At 50.0% G+C, this 18,492-nt stretch overlaps 5 protein-coding genes across 5 annotated transcripts; 2 read left to right on the top strand and 3 right to left on the bottom strand.

Annotated features, from left to right (window-relative positions):
- Nucleotides 1-2,251: 2,251 nt before the first annotated feature.
- On the top strand, nt 2,252-4,481 carry ANOM_010467 (alkaline phosphatase family protein; the record flags this gene model as incomplete). Its single annotated transcript, XM_015555723.1, has 4 exons — nt 2,252-2,511; nt 2,574-2,715; nt 2,783-4,049; nt 4,096-4,481. 4 exons carry the CDS (start codon nt 2,252-2,254, stop codon nt 4,479-4,481), a joined length of 2,055 nt encoding a protein of 684 aa, XP_015403983.1.
- Nucleotides 4,482-5,186: 705 nt separating this feature from the next.
- Nucleotides 5,187-6,902, top strand: ANOM_010466 (BCS1 and AAA domain-containing protein; the record flags this gene model as incomplete). The annotated part of the gene is made up of 1 exon (XM_015555722.1): nt 5,187-6,902. The coding sequence occupies one exon, from the start codon at nt 5,187-5,189 to the stop codon at nt 6,900-6,902; it is 1,716 nt and encodes a 571-aa protein (XP_015403982.1).
- Nucleotides 6,903-7,363: 461 nt separating this feature from the next.
- Nucleotides 7,364-8,403, bottom strand: ANOM_010465 (glycoside hydrolase family 43 protein; the record flags this gene model as incomplete). The annotated part of the gene is made up of 2 exons (XM_015555721.1): nt 7,364-8,032; nt 8,098-8,403. The coding sequence occupies 2 exons, from the start codon at nt 8,401-8,403 to the stop codon at nt 7,364-7,366; spliced, it is 975 nt and encodes a 324-aa protein (XP_015403981.1).
- Nucleotides 8,404-10,975: 2,572 nt separating this feature from the next.
- Nucleotides 10,976-12,357, bottom strand: ANOM_010464 (DUF821 domain protein; the record flags this gene model as incomplete). The annotated part of the gene is made up of 2 exons (XM_015555720.1): nt 10,976-11,908; nt 11,974-12,357. 2 exons carry the CDS (start codon nt 12,355-12,357, stop codon nt 10,976-10,978), a joined length of 1,317 nt encoding a protein of 438 aa, XP_015403980.1.
- Nucleotides 12,358-13,217: 860 nt separating this feature from the next.
- ANOM_010463 (kinesin-3 motor protein uncA) lies at nt 13,218-18,234 on the bottom strand (the record flags this gene model as incomplete). The annotated part of the gene is made up of 2 exons (XM_015555719.1): nt 13,218-18,088; nt 18,171-18,234. The coding sequence occupies 2 exons, from the start codon at nt 18,232-18,234 to the stop codon at nt 13,218-13,220; spliced, it is 4,935 nt and encodes a 1,644-aa protein (XP_015403979.1).
- Nucleotides 18,235-18,492: the final 258 nt, after the last annotated feature.

The raw sequence follows: 18,492 nt of genomic DNA, 5'->3' as shown, positions 1-18,492 counted from the left end.
CGCCAGTTCCAGCGGGAACCTCCGGGGCACCAGGCTGAACAGCGGGAGCACTAGGTTGAACAGCGGGAGCACTAGGTTGGACAGCAGGAGCACTTGGCTTGACAGCAGGAACACTGGGTGGGACAACTGGTGCAGCGGTAGCAGATTCCTCGCAAGAGGTGATCGTTACTGTGTGATTGCCATTATTGTCCCAGGCACTGGCAGTACCGGCAGCGATGGCCAAAGCAGTGACGACGTGGTTCGAGATATGCATGGTGAATAAGTAGATTAGATGAGGAGAATACCAAGTAAAGCAATGCTTTTAGTTGAAAAGGGAAAGACCAAGAATCGCTTGGGGAGAATGTGTAGAAGTATCGATTAAAAGTATGTATGATGCAAGTGATGAATGAATAGAAGACTGATGATGAGGCGATTCGGACAGCTCATCTGGGGATTCTTATAGTAATCCCAGGGCCACTAATCCGGTACTATCGAAGAGAATGAAACCATTCATCCTGTCTTTGGATGGGCTGAAGGCCTGCAACCGGTGTGGCCATACAGCACGGCGACTTTGTATCGATGGTGCTGCATCCGGAGAAGCACAATATCCTATCATGTTCGACGTACTGCCTGAACATCGGAGAGACGCATTGGACTAGACAGACAGCAAGAGAGACGGTCCAGAGCGAGCATGAAGCCACATGTGTCACGTGATGGTGTAATTCCGGCTCGATGGATCCTGAAAAGGCATTCGGTCGTCAGCCGATTACCGGATGCGGATATCATGATGCCGCCCACAAGACGTCAAAAAGCAGCCATCTAACTAGGCAGAGCCGACCCAAGGTTAACCCCACCGATACCACAAAGCATTGTGCCTTTTAAGTCGAATGCGAATATAGCTCATGAAACCAGGGGGACGAAGCCGGAAGCACCCACGGTCAACGGTGGGTAAATCCTGTTGACAGGCATGACAGGGTTTGTAACCAGCAGAGTCACTTTAGGTCCTGCCAAATCAGTATTGAGGCTTTTTGGTCTCACGGAAAGTGCACAGAGGGTGCACGAATGATGGTCAAGAGGAGCTAGTGTTGTGCTAATGGGCAGTGTTTCCTATGCCGGACGGATTTGTCTCTGACCTTTGGGTTGTGAGGAGAGAGTTGGTTTTTGCGTTTTCTTTGTTTTTACGGGATAAAACAACAACTAAGCAGCGTCGGTAGTGTAACGGTTATCATTCTTGCCTTCCAAGCATGAGACCCGGGTTCGACTCCCGGCCGACGCAGATAGTGAACAATTCTTTCTTTTTTGCAGATCTATCGTATCTGCATAAGTTAACTTGACTGTGTGTGCGAGCAGAAGTAAGAAGAACAGTAATTTTGAGGTTCCGGTCGGCCAAGAAAGAGGCTTCGTTGTCTTTTATTCAGTTATACCCAAGGATGTTTTTCGCAAAGGTAATGGTTTCTAGGCTATATAGAAGGCTGCGGCAATTGAGTAACATCCCCAATCAAGGCTATCCTGTCCGTCATACAAGAACACTCGGGACATGAGCAAAAAACCTAGTATCTCTGCAAGAGATGAAAAAAGAAAAGAACTGTTGACTATTTGCGTCGGCCGGGAGTCGAACCCGGGTCTCATGCTTGGAAGGCAAGAATGATAACCGTTACACTACCGACGCTGCTTAGTTAATCATTTCATACTTCATTAACTTGAGAAGGAAAGTTGCAAGATACCACCTTAATTCAGTTGTTTTCATGTTATTCGTCCTGGCAACAAGATCGGTTGCTATCTTCATATATAAATTGTTTGGTGTGTATATCCCCGCTGGTGCTCAATGCTTTTATTGCCCATTAATGGCGATACTGCTACTTAGAATGTGTTGCTAATAAGCATGGATCCGTTTGATACAGTTATATATATTGACGGCAGTTGGCATGGAGCAACATGTCATATTGTTTCTGAAGGACATTGACGCCTCATGTTTTTATATTTTCATATGATCCCCCCCTAGCAGTATAACTCATAACCACCATAGCACTTGCTATGGAAAGGACTGCCCAGGTCCTGTATGTATCATTCTAGAAGCCAACGTAGCTGACTAAGGCTGTCAAGTCACGCCTCGGATTCATGACCCGCAGCTGGAATGAGCGACCAATCGACCATTCAATCAGTCAGTCAATCATTGCTTCCCTCGTGCACTCACTAGTTTGCCTTATCGTCCAGGTCAATGTATTGATCTAATCTCGGGATTGACTGATCCCGCCATTCGTTACCATCCCCCATGCCTACCCGACGTGATATCCCTAGTCATTCGCTCCTTTCCCCCGGCGACTACGATGAAGATGCCGAGTCCCTACGATCGCCGTCAGAGCAGGACTCTGACTCGGAGGATGACGAGTTTCTCCGTAGATCTCGCACAACCCTGGAATTAGCGGAGCATGACCGCATGGTGCTGAATGACGAGGAAGAAACGGAGAAGCTACTGATCAGGGGAGGCCCAACGCACGGTCTGCGGCGAATCTTTAGCCTAGCAGCCCAAGTGTAAAGATCGGAAAGCGAGAACGCCGACGAAAACGGCGGGAGGAAAGAAGAGATGCGCGTAGAGGACAGCATGAGAAAATGACTGATTCGGGAGAGCTGATGTTCGAGATGGAAGAGGGTCATCGGGAGGACGACGAGAGCTCCCTCCTGAGCCGATCGTCGTCCGATCTAGACCGACAGCTTAAGGAATACGGTGGTGACGAGGTATGGTTGTCTTACCTATACCAAGCGTATGCTCATTATTCAAAGTCTAACTGTCTTGTTCTACCAGCGGCCCCAGCGCGTCTCGTGGCTTAAGCTTGCCCTGGTCTTCGCGGCGATCTTTGTTCTTTTCCTCATCTTCCTTCTCGGAGCATACAAAGCATCAACGTCTTTCCGGACCACCAAAGCCTCTCAAACATTACTGTCGAACGGCACTGCTCTTTTCGCACCCACCACAATTCTGATCTCTCTTGATGGATTTCGAGCGGACTTCCTCAACCGTGGGTTAACACCAACTCTTAACAAGTTCATTGCCGAGGGTGTATCGCCACAGTACATGCTCCCCAGCTTCCCTAGTGTCACATTTCCCAACCATTTTACCCTCGTTACCGGATTATATCCCGAAAGCCATGGAATCGTGGGGAACACATTCTGGGACCCGGAGTTGCAGGAGGAGTTCTACTACACCCACCCGTCAGTCAGTATGCAGCCTAAATGGTGGAATGCCGAACCGTTGTGGATGGCTGCCGAGAATCAGGGGATCAAGACTGCCATTCACATGTGGCCTGGCTCCGAAGCGCACATTGGCGGAGTTGAGCCGACAATGCTAGACAAGTACAATGGCTCGGAAGCGCTCCCTCGCAAAGCCAATCGCATCTTGGAATTCCTAGATATGTCTGGCCTCGAGGACGAGTCGGGAGTAGTTTCGGATCGACCTCAGTTCATCGCTGCCTATGTTCCCAATGTCGATGCTGATGGGCACAAGTATGGGCCCAACAGCACAGAGATCCGGGGTACCATCTCGGAAGTAGACGAAATGCTGGGTAGCCTCTTCGCCGGCTTGCAAGACCGGAACTTGACCGACATCGTGAACATAGTGATTGTCTCTGACCATGGAATGGCCACCACGGCAACCGAACGACTGGTGCAGTTGGATGACCTGATCGACCTCAGCCTGGTGGATCGCATTGATGGATGGCCGTTGCGTGGGCTGCGTCCCAAACGACCAGAGGACCTTGAGACGCTTCAGAAACAGCTGGAGAGCGTAGCCGTGAACTACTCACATGCGCTCGAGATCTACACCCGCGAGACGATGCCCGAGCGCTACCATTTTACGAACAACGATCGCATCGCCCCTCTTTGGGTGATTCCGAAGACAGGCTGGGCGGTGGTCGAACGACCTGACTTTGACGCTCACAGCGCCTTGGAGAAAGGCGAGGTATATCATCCGAGGGGCGTCCACGGGTATGATCATGAACATTCCCTGATGAGGGCGATCTTCATCGCCAGAGGCCCGGCATTCCCGCATCAACCCAATAGCCGGGTGGAAGTATTCCGTAAGTGCTATCCTGTCTTCTGATGGAAACGGACTAACCGACACAGAAAATATCAATGTATATAATATCATTTGTGATACTCTTGGCCTCGACCCACGTCCGAACAATGGAACACTGCGCCTGCCTCTAAAACCCGTGGGTCTCCATTCGGACGAAGATACCCCGGCTCTTGAAAACCCCTCGGACCCTCCAGCTAGCAGCACAGCTACTCCTGTATCGCCTAGCATGACTTCGACTGCACTGGCTTCCACAAGCCCAACAACTACCTCTACAACTGCCCCCGAGGCCCCACCAGAGGAAGAGTCAGACGATGAGGCGGACAACGACAACGACCAGCCCTCTACCTGGTGGGGGACCCTTTGGGATAAAATCGAGGACCTGAAGGATTGGGCCGGTGACCTAATTGAGACCGTGAAGGACAATTTCCCTTAATTCGGGCGTTATCGCAGAGCCAATGGACTCGATGATAGCGGTAGAACATATGCTATTCGTTGCTTTAAAGATACCCACTTTTCTCTGTGTTGGATAATATACATCTTGTTGGATAATCTTAATCTATTTGCTTTGCTGCAATACGTTCATCTAAGAAGTGAGGAAAGAATTCTCCAGTGACGTTGGGCAATGCGATCAATGAGGCTGAAATCCTTCCGCGCCGATCGCGACGTCAATGAATCAATGCCCCATCGGGTCTGCCCTAATCGGGTACCCGACGATGACAGCTGAGTGAACAAGATGACTCAAGAAAATGCCCAGCCGCAATGCGCCACACCTTGGAGCCAATCGTAGAGTCATGGTGGAATGGAAAATCACAAATTTTGATGATTCAGGCACTTGTTGCGCTGCAGTGAATTGATGTCGACCCAGTCCACCCGTCTTTCTGCCTTGCGGACCTGTGCTGCCTACGGGAGGAAGTGGGAACTTATAAGGATGTGAGAACACCCTCGATGGTCGCTGGATAAATCACTCAGGGAAACAGGAAGTCAATTGACCCGATTTTTCGAGTCGTTCATTCCTTAGGTTTCTTTCCTCTCTCTTGTTGGCGTTTCTTAGAGACCCCGAACAGACGGGCCCTGAGTATATACACAGTGCATGTCGAAACACCTTCAAAGTCCCTGATTGAAACCAGCCAAAGCCATCATGGAGTCGACGCAACTTTCAAGCACCATCAATAAGACCAATATGAACTCTACCACTACCCCCCTTCTCTCTCCCTCCGACACTGCCCTCCTCGAAGCCTTCATCCCAGGCTACTCCTTCATCTCGAGATTCCTCATTTCTTACCTCCATATCGACCTCTCTCTCTACCTACCCTATATACTCACCTACATCGCCATCGCTGCGGTGCTCAAATACTCCTTTTCCAAGCTCAAGGGAGTCATGAAAACCCACCTCATCGCAACGGCTGAAATCCGTCTCGACGACGAGATCTCCAACTACCTCCTCTACTGGATGGCGCAGCAGCCCTTCGCGAACCGGAGCACGCGGTTCGTCGCCGCAACGCGGATCTCCACTCAATCGCACTATTACGACTCCGACGAAGAGGACGACGAATGGGGCGAGGAAGACGAGTACGACGAGGAGGGGAACGTGATCAACAATTTCGACGAGTACTGGGCGAAGACACGCAAGCGGGACAAGTTCAAGCGACTGAGGTTCACGCCCGCGGAGGGGACGCACTACTTCTTCTTCCGCGGTCAGCTACTGGCCTTTGTCCGGGCGAAGGGCGACAAGAAGTCTTCTTCGTCCTCTCGGTGGGGCGCGCGCTTCGAGACGGAGAAGTTGTATCTGTCGTGTTTCGGCCGCGACCCTGCCATCCTGAAGGAGTTGCTGGCTGAGGCGCAGCGAGTGTATGTCGCCCGCGACGGAAACAGCACCATTATCTATCGCGGGCAGAAGAGCCCCGGTGATTATGTTGATTGGTCCCGCTGTATGGCGCGCGCTCCGCGTCCTCTGTCGACGGTTATCTTGGACCAGGAGCAGAAGGATGCCTTTGTTGATGATATTAAGGAGTATCTGCATCCCCGCACGAGGAGGTGGTATTCGAACCGGGGGATCCCCTACCGACGGGGTTATCTGCTCCATGGACCGCCTGGCACGGGAAAAACGAGCTTGTGCTTTGCGGTGGCTGGGCTGATGGGGCTTCCTTTGTATCTTCTCAATCTGAGCTCGAAGTCCTTCAGCGAAGATGACCTTATGTCTTTATTCCAGGAGCTCCCCCGCCGGTGCATCGTCTTGCTTGAGGACGTGGACTGTGCCGGTATCACGCAGAAGCGAGTCAGCGACGGTGGCGATGACTCGACGGCGAAGCCCGCCGATGGCAAGGAAGGCGATGCGCCCGAGGACGCGGATGCCGATTCCTCGAAACAGGGCGTCTCGCTCTCCGGTCTCCTGAATGTGATCGATGGCGTGGCCGCCAGTGAAGGCCGCATCCTGGTCATGACGACAAACCACCCCGAGAAGCTCGATCCGGCTCTGCTGCGGCCTGGTCGGGTCGACATGTCGATTCAATTCGGGTACGCCGAGCCCAGTGACATCAAGGAGCTTTTTACGGCCATCTATTCCACACTCGAGGGTGATGTACGGTCGGCAAGGACGAAGCGACCCAAGGGGAAGAAGGAACAGGTGACGTCCGAGGTCCCATGGCATCAGTTCTCGCGGAAGCAAATCCAGAGCTTGGCAGATGAGTTCCTTGCGCTAGTGCCAGGAGGGCAATGCACTGCTGCTGAGATCCAGGGGTATCTCCTGAACTACAAGAGGGACCCCCAAGCTGCTATCGAAGGGGTCGAGGAATGGGCGCGAAGCATCCGATCGAAACGGGAGGGGAAAACCGAAGCAACCGTGAAGTCAGACTAGTAATAACTGCATGAGATGAGTGGATGATTTTGTACACTGCATATAGAGATACCCAAAGGTCCTGCCCGTTTGACCCATTTGTGCATATAGATAGTGAAAATGAAAAGCTCGAACTTTGTTCTAGACCCCTCAGATGTAACTGTCGTACTACAGAGGATACCAAGGCATGTAACCAAGCTAGGACCAGAGTTGGCGATCATCAGGGAGAACAGCTGGACAAGTTATCTTGAAGCCCAGGTGTAACATCGTGTAGCTACAACAACTGCTGGCATCTTGACAGTCAAGAGAGGTTCTCAAACATGGTTTCTGAGGAGCGCGAAGAATATGTATGTGAGCTAAGTCAAGTGTTAAATACATAACGTGGGTATAATAGGCCGATCATGTGAAGTGATATGTAGTGAAACCCAGACCCGGTCCCTCCTCCAAATAGATACAGTGTGAAAGGGGTTATTTTACTAAGGTCATAGGAGAGTCACCTGCTGGTCTAATATCGAGATATTGGCAGCATATGTACACCGTGTGTTGTTTCGACAGAAGCCATGGAACAACATCCGGTCTCCGCAGCCACAGACAGTACCGCCCCCAGGAGAAGTAAGACCATAGTCACCAGATTGGAGCAATTTCTCGCCATTCTTGATATAGGGCCCGGTAATTGACTTCGAGGTGGCATAACGAACATCGTACTTGGGGTCCGTGTAGCAATGTGTGGAGTAAAAAAGAAAGTATGTGTCTCCATGTAGAATCAGGTTAGGGGCCTCGACTAGTGGCCCATCGCTGTCGTCACGGTCAAGGATCTGGATAGCATCACCGACCGGAGTGAAGCCATCATCCGCAACTTTCTGTAAAAGAATAGGGGTCGGTTTAAGGGGAGGGATGCCATTGTTGCAGTCCCCACCATTTCCAATACTGTTCCCATCAACTTTGAATACCACATAGCGGCTGCCATCCTTGTCCAGGAAGCCTGCCGGATCAATTGAGCCACCCTGGTCTAGACGGCAAGACAGAGGTGTCTCGTTAGGTACATAGGGCCCAGTAGGATCTGTGCCTTCAGAGACTGCAACACCCACACAATGGTGCCTCACCATCTCCTTGGCCTCGCCCGAGTAGTACATGACGTATTTACCATCGTTCTAGAAGCCTAGTCAGCACAAGAAATTGTTCCAATAGAAATGCAAAAAGGAAGAGAGAAAAATACCCGTTTTATCACATCAGGTGCCCAGTGATCTATCTCAGTCTCCCAGCTGGCAAGTGTAGGTAAAGCCTCCTTGTCAAGAAGAGTCCATGATTTGAAGTCCTCAGAAGAAGCCACCTGGACACGCTTGCCGTTCCCATTCGTGCCAAAGGCATACCAAGTACCATCTGTTGCTTGCACAAAGCTTGGATCGGGGAAGTCAGAATCGATAGCCAAAACAGCACCTACTTGCTGCACCCGGAAAGGAGACGCCAGCACAGTCGATATTAAGCCAAGACCTATGGCCCAAGAGTAAAGTCGAGACCACATAGCACGTTACGTATGGCTTGATGTCCTCGGGGAACAAAGGCACAGATCATCGAAGAAGGTAACGCCAACAGTTCACTAAGGGGCTGGGGGATACGCAGCTGTGAGTGATGACGAGGGAAAGAATCCTGTGCAGGAATGCCATCTCACCTGGCTGCCTCAACGCTTTATATTTGATCGCCTTAGGCTATTGTGGCAACCATCGAGTGCCGATTCCATTGTACGCATTTGGTAACGTGATCATTCTCCTCTCCGGTGACTTCAATAGTCATTTGATACCGGCCTTAAAATAGCGACTAGGCCTACTGCGCCCAGGTACTGGATGCATCGCCAAGTGCTGGGACTAGGGCACGGGTGGGGGGGGGGGGTCAACTATCGTATAATACCATTTGACATAGGCGAATAGTTGGTGGGCCAGGTAAAGCGGTCATTGAGCTAACAGACAACAAAGACATCGGCAGTGGAGTGGCTGAGCCTGGATGCGATAATCGTGTCTACCTGAAAGTCTCGCAAAAGCTGCCCGTTGCCCAGTTCGGGACATTGCACGCGGTCCCTGGATGCCACCGCGGGAAATCTTAAATTAGACTATAAGGTCTTGAACGAACCAAACTCACCAGTCGATCAAAAGAACAAACCAATCAGCGACGGCAATAATAGATCGAAAGCAAAGAAAGGCCTTGTGTGGAGTTCGCATGATTCCGGAAGCGGTAATGCATTCACTCAGCGAGTTATCATTCATCGCTAGGCATAACGCGGACGGTAACGCATCCAATGTCTTTCCTATATTTAATCTTTTGCCAACTCAGTAGAGCAAATTCAAATAGCGGGAAAGATATTAGTCTTTTTGTATGGTGAAATTGTCGTTCCTTAACCAATGCCAAGAAGAAGGTGCCCGGGAACAACAGTGTGGATCGGAAGAGGTTTATGGAGACATGCCCGACTGCCGCAGACGCAAGGGAGACCTTAATTGGACCCTGACCGCTCATAGTCATAGTCATTAAATCATGATGCCCGGAGTATAAAGGACCAGGGCAACAAGTAGCAAGAGATCCAGGAATACCATGGAAAATGCCCTCACTGTAGGTTAGCCGTCAAAGGCATCACCTTCCTCTTTTTGCGGCTTCCCACTTGTTGGGTGGCCGAAGTCATACAGGTCAAATTTGAGTTTCCAAATCATTTATTTATTCGAAGCCAACCAGTTTCTTGTACCAAACGCCTTCAGAAGCGGTGGATTCTGGCAAGCGGCAACCCAGTACGGTTGGAATGGGCCCGCTCATGGTTGCGGCCCATGAAGCGTCCCATGCAATCTCCTTTAGGGTCACAATCCATAGTCTTGTTAGCTACCATGGTAATGCGTGCATTCACATGGGTCCGTGTGTGTTGTTGTCAAAGAAATAAGCATAAACCAACCATTCTCATCACGGACTCATATTTGGGGGGCCCTAGGTCATTTGTTGGTGCTACTTGTACAATAAGTGAGTGCACCCCGATGAAACCAATCGCAATTGACTACTAAGTAAATAGAGGCGGACGGACGAAAGACAAGTGTTGAAGTCATGGGGCTGATAGGATCAATACCAGTCTCCTGCGAAAAGGAGCGTGCCCTTCTCCAGATCTTCGCCTGCACCCCTTGCGTGGGACCACAGACTTTCTCTTGTTGTAGCATCCAATCGCACAATTTGCTATAAACGCTATTTGAACTCAAATCCTGCCATGGCAGACTCTCGGACCGAGGACATCCAAATTTTGAGCAAACGTCCCCAGATTGCTGCGCGATAGCATTTGGTCCATAGATCCGATCTTTTGCAGATCAGTCATGAGGACTTTTATTCTCTCGTGTCCTAGTCAGGTGAGCGATGAATCTCGTTTACAATGAGAGATTTTTGGGATATGTTCCATAGAAGTCCAACCCCGCAATTTGAGGAAATGTAAACCCTATGGGGTCACATACGATTAAATCACTTATCACGATGATCTCTGGTTCAAATCTGCCAGGTTAGTGGGGGTAACTAAACTCATGAGACGAGTCACGCACCAGCAAAGGCTCCTTCCATTTTATCTTTTTCTTTCCCCTTTGACGTACGATGACATAGAGATCGACGTATTGTGGCAAGATATTTCAAAGCTGTGCCCAGAAAGCTTGGGGAGTGTCAACTCGTGCAATCAAACGCGTCATCTCGAGACGCTGGCTTCGGAGTATCGATAAAGCTTTGACCCCAGTGACCACATTAAAGGAGCAAGTATCGATGAGCATTTTCGATAGGTCGTTGCAGAGTACAGCGTACATCCAAAAGGAGAATCGGGATGTTTGGGTTGTTTGTCCCACTCACGAGACCAGTACCTCAGTCCATAATACTACTAAGAAGTAATGGTTCTACTTGGTCGATGGTATCATACGTTCCCAAGTTATTCACATCAAATACCACATGTCGTAGGAAGGAATCCCCTTTCATTGAAACCAAATGGGATGAAGAACTACAGGTGCAACATGCCACAACGCCATCAAGCAATAAAGCGCATATATACATTGGCATTGTATAGCGTGACATGACCAACAGAAAACCGTCCGAATGACCTAGGAAGTAAGAACCCATGTTTCGAATGGGGTGCCACGAGGCTCCTTTTTCCCATCCTCCCGCATAGTGTACAAAACGGGTTCAAAGTTGGAGGACGAAGCATATTGCCGAATCAAATGTCTCCAATAACAAGACTCCGCAGCTGGAGTGAGATACCGGTCACGGAAAGTTTTAACTGCATTGTTTGCTATGCGTTCCGCAGCCTCCGGGTTGTCTATGAGAAACTCAATTTTGTGATCAAGATCAGAGAAGTCACGCTCAACTTCAACATAATTCGCTTCAGGACCAGAGGAGATGAGAGCGGCATGGTGCGCCTCTTGCCAGATCAGCTTGTGCGAGATGACCACCGACCGACAATTGAGGAGATACTTGCCACGTCCCGAGAAGCTGCGCCCTTCTGTGTGCGCCAGGAACATATACCTACAGTGCTCTTCTATAGGTAACAGATTGAATCGGATGTCATTTTCGTCATCCCAGTCAATAACCCGTATACTGGCCCAGCTCCTGCCCTGGGCCGCCTTCAACAGTTTGCCGCGCACCTCGGGGTTCGTGGCAATGTTGCCACGCCAAACAAGTTGTTTCTTCTTGTCTTGAAAATGCATGCCAGGGATAACTTGGCCATCGACCGTTACTTCCCCATCATCAATTGCGGCAATCCGGCGTCGCGCATCCTTATACGAACCGACCCTGACTTCCGGCCATGACCAGTACCCAAAATCTGGCATCAGCCAGACACTGGTATCTTCATCGCGTTTGGAGTATGACCAAATTGGCCCTTCTCCGCTGCTGTAGTCTTCCGTGGTCAAAACAAACTCAACATTCGGAAGACGTTCTCGATCCGGGAATGAGGCCAATGCGCGCTGTAATGAATTTAACGTCGCCTGCCCCCGTGTGAAGGTGGCAGGCATGTTGCCAAAATCAACAATATAGAGCTGCCGTAGAATGCCGAAGTCAATATATGGGTTTTCCCTCGTCCGAATTCCTGAGAAGAACCAACCTCTCCATGATCAATAATACCCCTCACCATCCCGTCCTCCACCGTCATGCTATCCACATCCTTAAATTGGATGGGATTGCTTTCTCTGAATGAGGCAGACTTATCGAGCTCAACAAACAGTTTCGGAAACGCAGCGCGGCACTGTTCTTCGGAAAGCCCATGATCATTCCCATCTTTTTCGACCTGAAACTCCCAGGAAGAATCATTTCTGCATGTAGGAGGAAAACTCAATGGAGACTGCTTGACAGGGGCCTTTAGCGCATATTTGGCGACTTCGGCTGAGTATCTGGTGCTGAAGATGAGGAATGTGACGGCGATCAACGAGCACACGGCACCTGTACCCAAAAAGCGGAGTCGGGTTGATTGGCCTTGCGACCAGCGCATTTGTGGTGTATATATTTTCCCGTCACTATATATTTTTATTCCTTCCTGGGCGTCGCCCTTGTATATAACCGCCTCGATCTCTGGTGATTCAATAGGTAGGAGGCTTATCGCTCTGGTGGTGTTAACGATATGCAATTAGTTCTAAGGTATGCTAGTCATGCAATGCCAGAAAAATAATCGTCATGTCTCATTCATAACCTCATTAAGTCATGGCCCACGGTGGAAGTATGTGTATCAGAACACATCGGTATGTCTACTCCTCCCTCGCTTGTTGAGGAGCCAGCACCGATATGACGAGAGGGGAGGTATGTTCCCATGGCAACAGATGGGTAGGCCAATGATGACAGGCCTTCTATAGATTCTGAGTCTGGGCTCTAATGGATGCTTACTTAATACTAGCAAACACCAACTTAAGCCAAGACATTGCCATTACTCCGGAATCCCAGTGGAGATTTACTTCTACTCAGGAAGCTGTTTACTATATAAACAAAGGCTGCTGCCGCCTGCGGACACCTTAGGCCTCGTGTCTATGCTCGAAAATACTCTCAAATATGTACAGGGAGATTGCAAGTTTCAGATGTATCAGGGGTATCTCAAAATCAATCAAGAAAATGTATCACGAAGACAAGGGGTAAGCTTAACAAACGATAGACTCCAGGCCCGACTCTTAGCCTTTCACGGGATACAAGAAACCGAGCGTACAAGAGACAATATACATTCGCGAATGGGCGGGATGCGAATCAGACAATCAGAGCGCAATTTCCCGGTTTCAGTAAGAAAGGCAAATGGGCACGTCCCGCGCATACCGCAGAGATCGCCCAACGTGTCAAGACATCATATGAATACAAAGGCGACGTTTATCATCTAGAGCGGTTGTCAATCGCCTTGGGCGCATTGTTGCTGAAGTAACTTTCATCAATCTTCAGGATCCATTCGACCTTTTGGGCCTCGGTCCGGGCAGCGAAGAGGAAGGTGTTTTGGGACCCATATACAGCGAATACATTGGGACGGCCCTTAGGTGATGCGCCTTGGTCAGCCCCCCCACCTGGACCATCAAGCAGCCGCGCAAAATCAGGTGCATGGTCAACACGCGAATTGCGCAGGTTAATGGCATTTATCTCATCGCCTTCAGCAGAATAGATATGAAGATACGGGCGACGAAGTTCAACAAACCGCCGCACCCAATGACTGTTGGTGTCGTCGGGCGTCAACAGATATCCAGTCTTCAAGGAAGATGTGTTCTTAGGAAGGGTCTGGATGGTCGCAACGAATCGTGGCTTGAGCGGCACTTCTTCGGAGACAGAACTCGAATCGTCGCCCGAAGGTGGTTGCTTGGCGCGAGAAGCGAAAGCTGCGCCTCCTGCAGGGGGCTCTGTATTGCTTCGGACAAGGATGGTCTCAATGGGATCGGTTTTTGTGGCCCAAAGTTCAACGTACTTTTGGAGAAGTTTGGTTTTGCGATCGGTAAGCTCCAGTTTCCGAAGAGGAGTCGACCGCCCGCTCCGCGGAGTTGACGGTGCGAGACAGTGGGCACTGAGGGCCCCTTTGGCGGCGTTCAGCTCGGCAATCCGTCGCCTTCGTTTGCGAGCCGCCACGTAATCCCGCACAAGCGAGACCTTCCGTGGTGACCAAGTTGTCAAGAGTTCCTCTCCCTTCACATAATCATTTTGCGTGTTCATGCGCCACAGATCAGCCGCTCGCTTTGCGGAGACGGGTCGAACAGCCAATGAAAACATACGGACCGTTGAATGTACAATCCGAGTCGAGTTGAAAAACTGTTTGAACATGGACTGGGGACGCACATATGTGCGGCCCTGGATCTGAAGTGTCAGATCCATCTCGAACGGAACACTGTCCTGTAGCCTTGACGAGATGAGCTCCCACCTAACAGTCACCTGTACACGATACTTATCCGCAGTGACCCGGTCTAAGAGCAGAGAGCCATGCAAGCTGGAGTCCCATTGGCCGATGATAGCAACATTGGATGTTCCATCCGCATTGTCTTTTCGCATTGGCTCTTGCACGAATTTCAACGGAACGTCAGGAGTCTGAAGATCCTGATCAGGGATCTTGCCCCACGGATCAAGCAGCCGGACAGACCCTACACGAATATTGATGAGGTCATCCCATGGTAGGCTCTCGGTTGAACTGTACGTAAGGTTGATCATGAGCCGACGTTGAAGACCTTGATGGAGCTGGTATGTGCCTGGATCAAGATTATTACTCTGTACTACTTCCACAGGGAGGTAATCGCCCGTTTCAGCCAATTCAAGTAGCTGCGTCCTCGCGAATACGTCATGTCTCTCTTCCGAGTAAAACTCTGACTCCGGAATCCGAGGGGTCTTGCGTTTCTGTGGGGGCGGCTCTGCAGAGTCTCGCATATCATCCCAACTGAGAAGTTTGTCAAGGTGCATCTGAGTTACACGCGCGTAGACGCAAACTTTCAAAGCCGCCGAACGCGGGCTAGAAAGCGGTAAACTCATGCTGTGCACGCTTTCGAACCGAACTGGGGATTCATCAAAACCATTTATCATCTGGGTCGTTGTTGCGCCTCCTTCCTCAGAGATGCCCGGCACGAAAAGTTGCGCATGAACGTCAGTTCCTTCCCATTCAGCGAACCCTACCATATCACGCATGACAACATTGAATTTGAGAGTTGACGATGGTGCTTGAGCCGAAGACGGTTCAAGGGACAATCTTATGATGCCGATGACATTCTGGGTGTAAGGTGAGGTAACTTCAACCGAAAAGTCTTGAACACGGGTCTCAAAGACTGCCGTGAGCGGAATATCGGCGTCGCCCACCAGAGAATACTGCGGAGAACAAGGTTCAGAGAAAGGATTTTCAAGCTTGAAATGTTGAATGTAGTCTGGGCGGTCAATATACTGGTGCAACTGACGCATAGCTTGAAGGCGGCGTTGAAGTTTCTCGATAGACCAGAGATGGATAACGCATTGTTTAAAGTCGATCACGCGGACCGCAATGCAAGGCTTTTTAGCCTCGTCCAGCACAATATCCTCATCCCCAGAGATCCCGTTCAGCACAAGATCATAGGATGATGCCATGTTGTGCCCATGATCAATGATCGCAAATTGGAAGACAATATTCTTATCCATGATATGGCTCATTACTTGGGCTTCTTTCAATAATGAAGCATGTTGCAAGACCTTCTCCGCCATACGAACGTAATTCTGCTGCGACCAATGGAGGAAAACATTTCTTGCGATCTCGAGTTCCCGTGGATCCAGCTTTGCAAAACCGTTTTCATATATTTTCGGAAGCGGTTGGCCCATGTCTTTTATGTGAGACTCGAAAACTTCCTTTTGTTTCCTCAGTTGCTCTTCAAATTCCTCTTTGGCTGCGCGGAGAGCTTCTTCCATCCGGGCCTTTTCGGAACGAATATCTTCAGCGCCTTGGCTAGAGGACACTTCTGCAGTTCTTAATTTTTCTTGGTATTCTTCCTTTTGCTGGTCTAGCTGACGTTGCATGTCCTGACGTACGGACTGTAATGCCGCATCGTCTCCGTTTTGGCCCTCATCCTCGTCCTGCGGACGAGGAGTTCCAGGTATCGTTATGGCAGTGTCAAGAGAAAAGTTGTCGATGGTGCCATTCGACATGTATTTATCCCGAACTGGATATGAACTAAGAGAGTCGGAATCCTCTTCGTGCTCCACTAGCGCACGGCGTGTTGCCCTTACTTTTTGCACGTCCTCAAAAAGGGCGTCCAACTCATCATCCGGCATATGAGATATGTGATCCGGACCTAACACAGCACTGACAGCTTCTCGACGAGCATGGAGCCATTCCGATTCACGCCCGCGCTGTGAAGGCATTGGGGAGTCGGCTCTGCTAGAATCACCGTCGACTTCTGAGCCTCCCTTGCTCAACGATCGATCATGGGTTTTACTCGGGGCAGGTGAGCCAAGCTGACTTGTAGTCACAGAGTGACGGAGCAAGCTCTGCTCCACCCTCTCGGCACGCGCTTCTTGAGGGTGGTTGAAACGAAATATATGGAAGTCACCTAGGATCACTCGGAAACCGCTTTTCAATCGTTTGGGTTTGTCAATGCGAAGACCATTCACCATAACAGCTGCACCTTCCCCCGGTACAATAGTAACGATGTTATCCACATTTTCAAATTTACAATGGTTAGCAAGTATCTTAGAGCCGTTCAACCGGATCTCCACATGACTTCCTTGGTCCATGTTACCAACCATGGTAGTTCCCGGCTTGATATTATAGACGAGGCACTCAGCAAGTAGTGGATCGTCACTAAGATTGACCAAGTGAGGCATCTTCTTCGGTGTACTTAAACCAATAAAGCCCTTCTCGATACTGATACCCAGCTCTTCCAAAGCAGCCTCACGTTCTTTGTGGATCTGTTCAGTTTTTACCAACTTCTCTTCCCAAGTTTGATTCAGGTCCTTGTAGAGCTTTTCGCTTTGGTTAAGCTGCTCAACGATTTCTGCTTTGCTGACTTTGGTGACAGTTCCATCCGGTTTCTGGATAGAGACAACTTGCTTCTCCAAGGGGGTGTCTGGAGGATAATACTCCTCGGGAGGTACTCCGCCGGCTGCTGCCGCTGCGCCGCCCCCTGCTCCCGGGGCTACACCACCTCCAAGCTTGGCCCTAAGTTGTGCCAGCTCTTCCTTCAACTCTCTGATCATCCGCGCATTTGGATCTTCATTTACAACAGCATGGTTCTTGATTCGCTTGGCGGAGTCGGCATATCGTAGAGTGCTGAGTGTCTCTTCAAAGTTGATATCTGCAGGTGAAATTGCGGCAATCATAGCCGTCATGGAGTTGCCTCCTAAAGAGTCCTTCAACAGCCATGTGAGGACAGAATCACGGTAAGGAACCATAGAGGCATTTTTCTTTTTGCCAGAAGTCACGTCTGCAAGTGCAGCAATCACACGTCCAAGTGTTGAAAGTGAACGATTGATCTCCGCACCTTCCTTCAAACGAGCACCAGTTGCCCCGGTAGAAGTTGCTCTTTCTGATCCTGCGAGATCGACCAAACTAATCCTCGACACTTTCTCCGTATCCATCGAGGTCTCCGCGTCATGACGTTTTTGTGTAAGGGTAAGCGTGAAGACAGCATGGGACCGACTAGACGTTTCATTCATATTTGTGGCGGCGACAGTTCTGGCCTTGTTACCTTCGTCCATCAAGTTCTCGATCTCTTCAAAAGAGCGCACCGCCAGCTTGGCAAGGTCTTCGACATAGGGACCAGTCGACGGGTGCTCGCGTACTTTTAGATTCCCTTTGTTTGATGGGTTGAGAAGGTCGCGAACTCTTTCGTTGTAGATCTCTAAATAGGAAACTTCCACTGTGCAGCCGAGGTTCTTATCTTGCTGAATCTCAGTGATGCGCTCGAACATGGACTGGCAAATCCGAGGGATTACTCCATATTCTTTGCCATATCCCATCATGGAATAGGACTTTCCAGAACCAGTCTGACCGTACGCGAAAATGCAATTATTGTAACCCTGAAAAGCATTATCTAGAAGTGGTACGCCTAAGTCATCGAAGAGATTGTCCTGACCCGCATAATTTGGGGCATTTTTATCGAAAGACCAGTATGATCGGTCGAAGGCGAACGTCTTTGGCCCTTCTACAGCACCCTTCCCACCACCAGCTTTTCGTAGTTTATCGACGGCACCCGGTGGCGGGATGAGTACGGTCTGGTTTTCTTTCATCTGAACGATACATTGTGCCCCTCTATCGTTTTCTAATTTCAATGATATGTCTCAGTGAGTTGACCTTCAAGCATGCGAAGCACGGGGCTCCGCATGTATCGCATGTTGACTCACCTCTGCTATTAAACGGCCGTACTCTCACCACCACCTTGATATTTCCACCACCTCCTGGAGCCATTTTGACCAATCCCCCATGCACTCGGGGACAGTGATATACCGTCTGCTAAAGTGTTGTTTCTCGGAGGAGAATTAAGAGGAAAGGTAGCGCAAGCGAAAGCAATCAAGAGAACACGAGTCGCGAACGCCTCGGGGAGCGCCGCCCGATAGAAGGTCGCAGCCCGGATAGTCCCGCGTTCGCTACACTACTCTGGATATGTTGTGCGCCTTTCTCGGTTTCACTTCGTGGACATAGGAAGTTGGTGTTGGGTGTCAACAA

Source organism: Aspergillus nomiae (assembly GCF_001204775.2).
Source record: "Aspergillus nomiae NRRL 13137 chromosome Unknown contig00295, whole genome shotgun sequence".
NCBI lineage: Eukaryota > Fungi > Ascomycota > Eurotiomycetes > Eurotiales > Aspergillaceae > Aspergillus > Aspergillus nomiae.
Note: the sequence above shows the minus strand (reverse complement) of the source record. Positions and strands in the feature narration are given on the sequence as shown.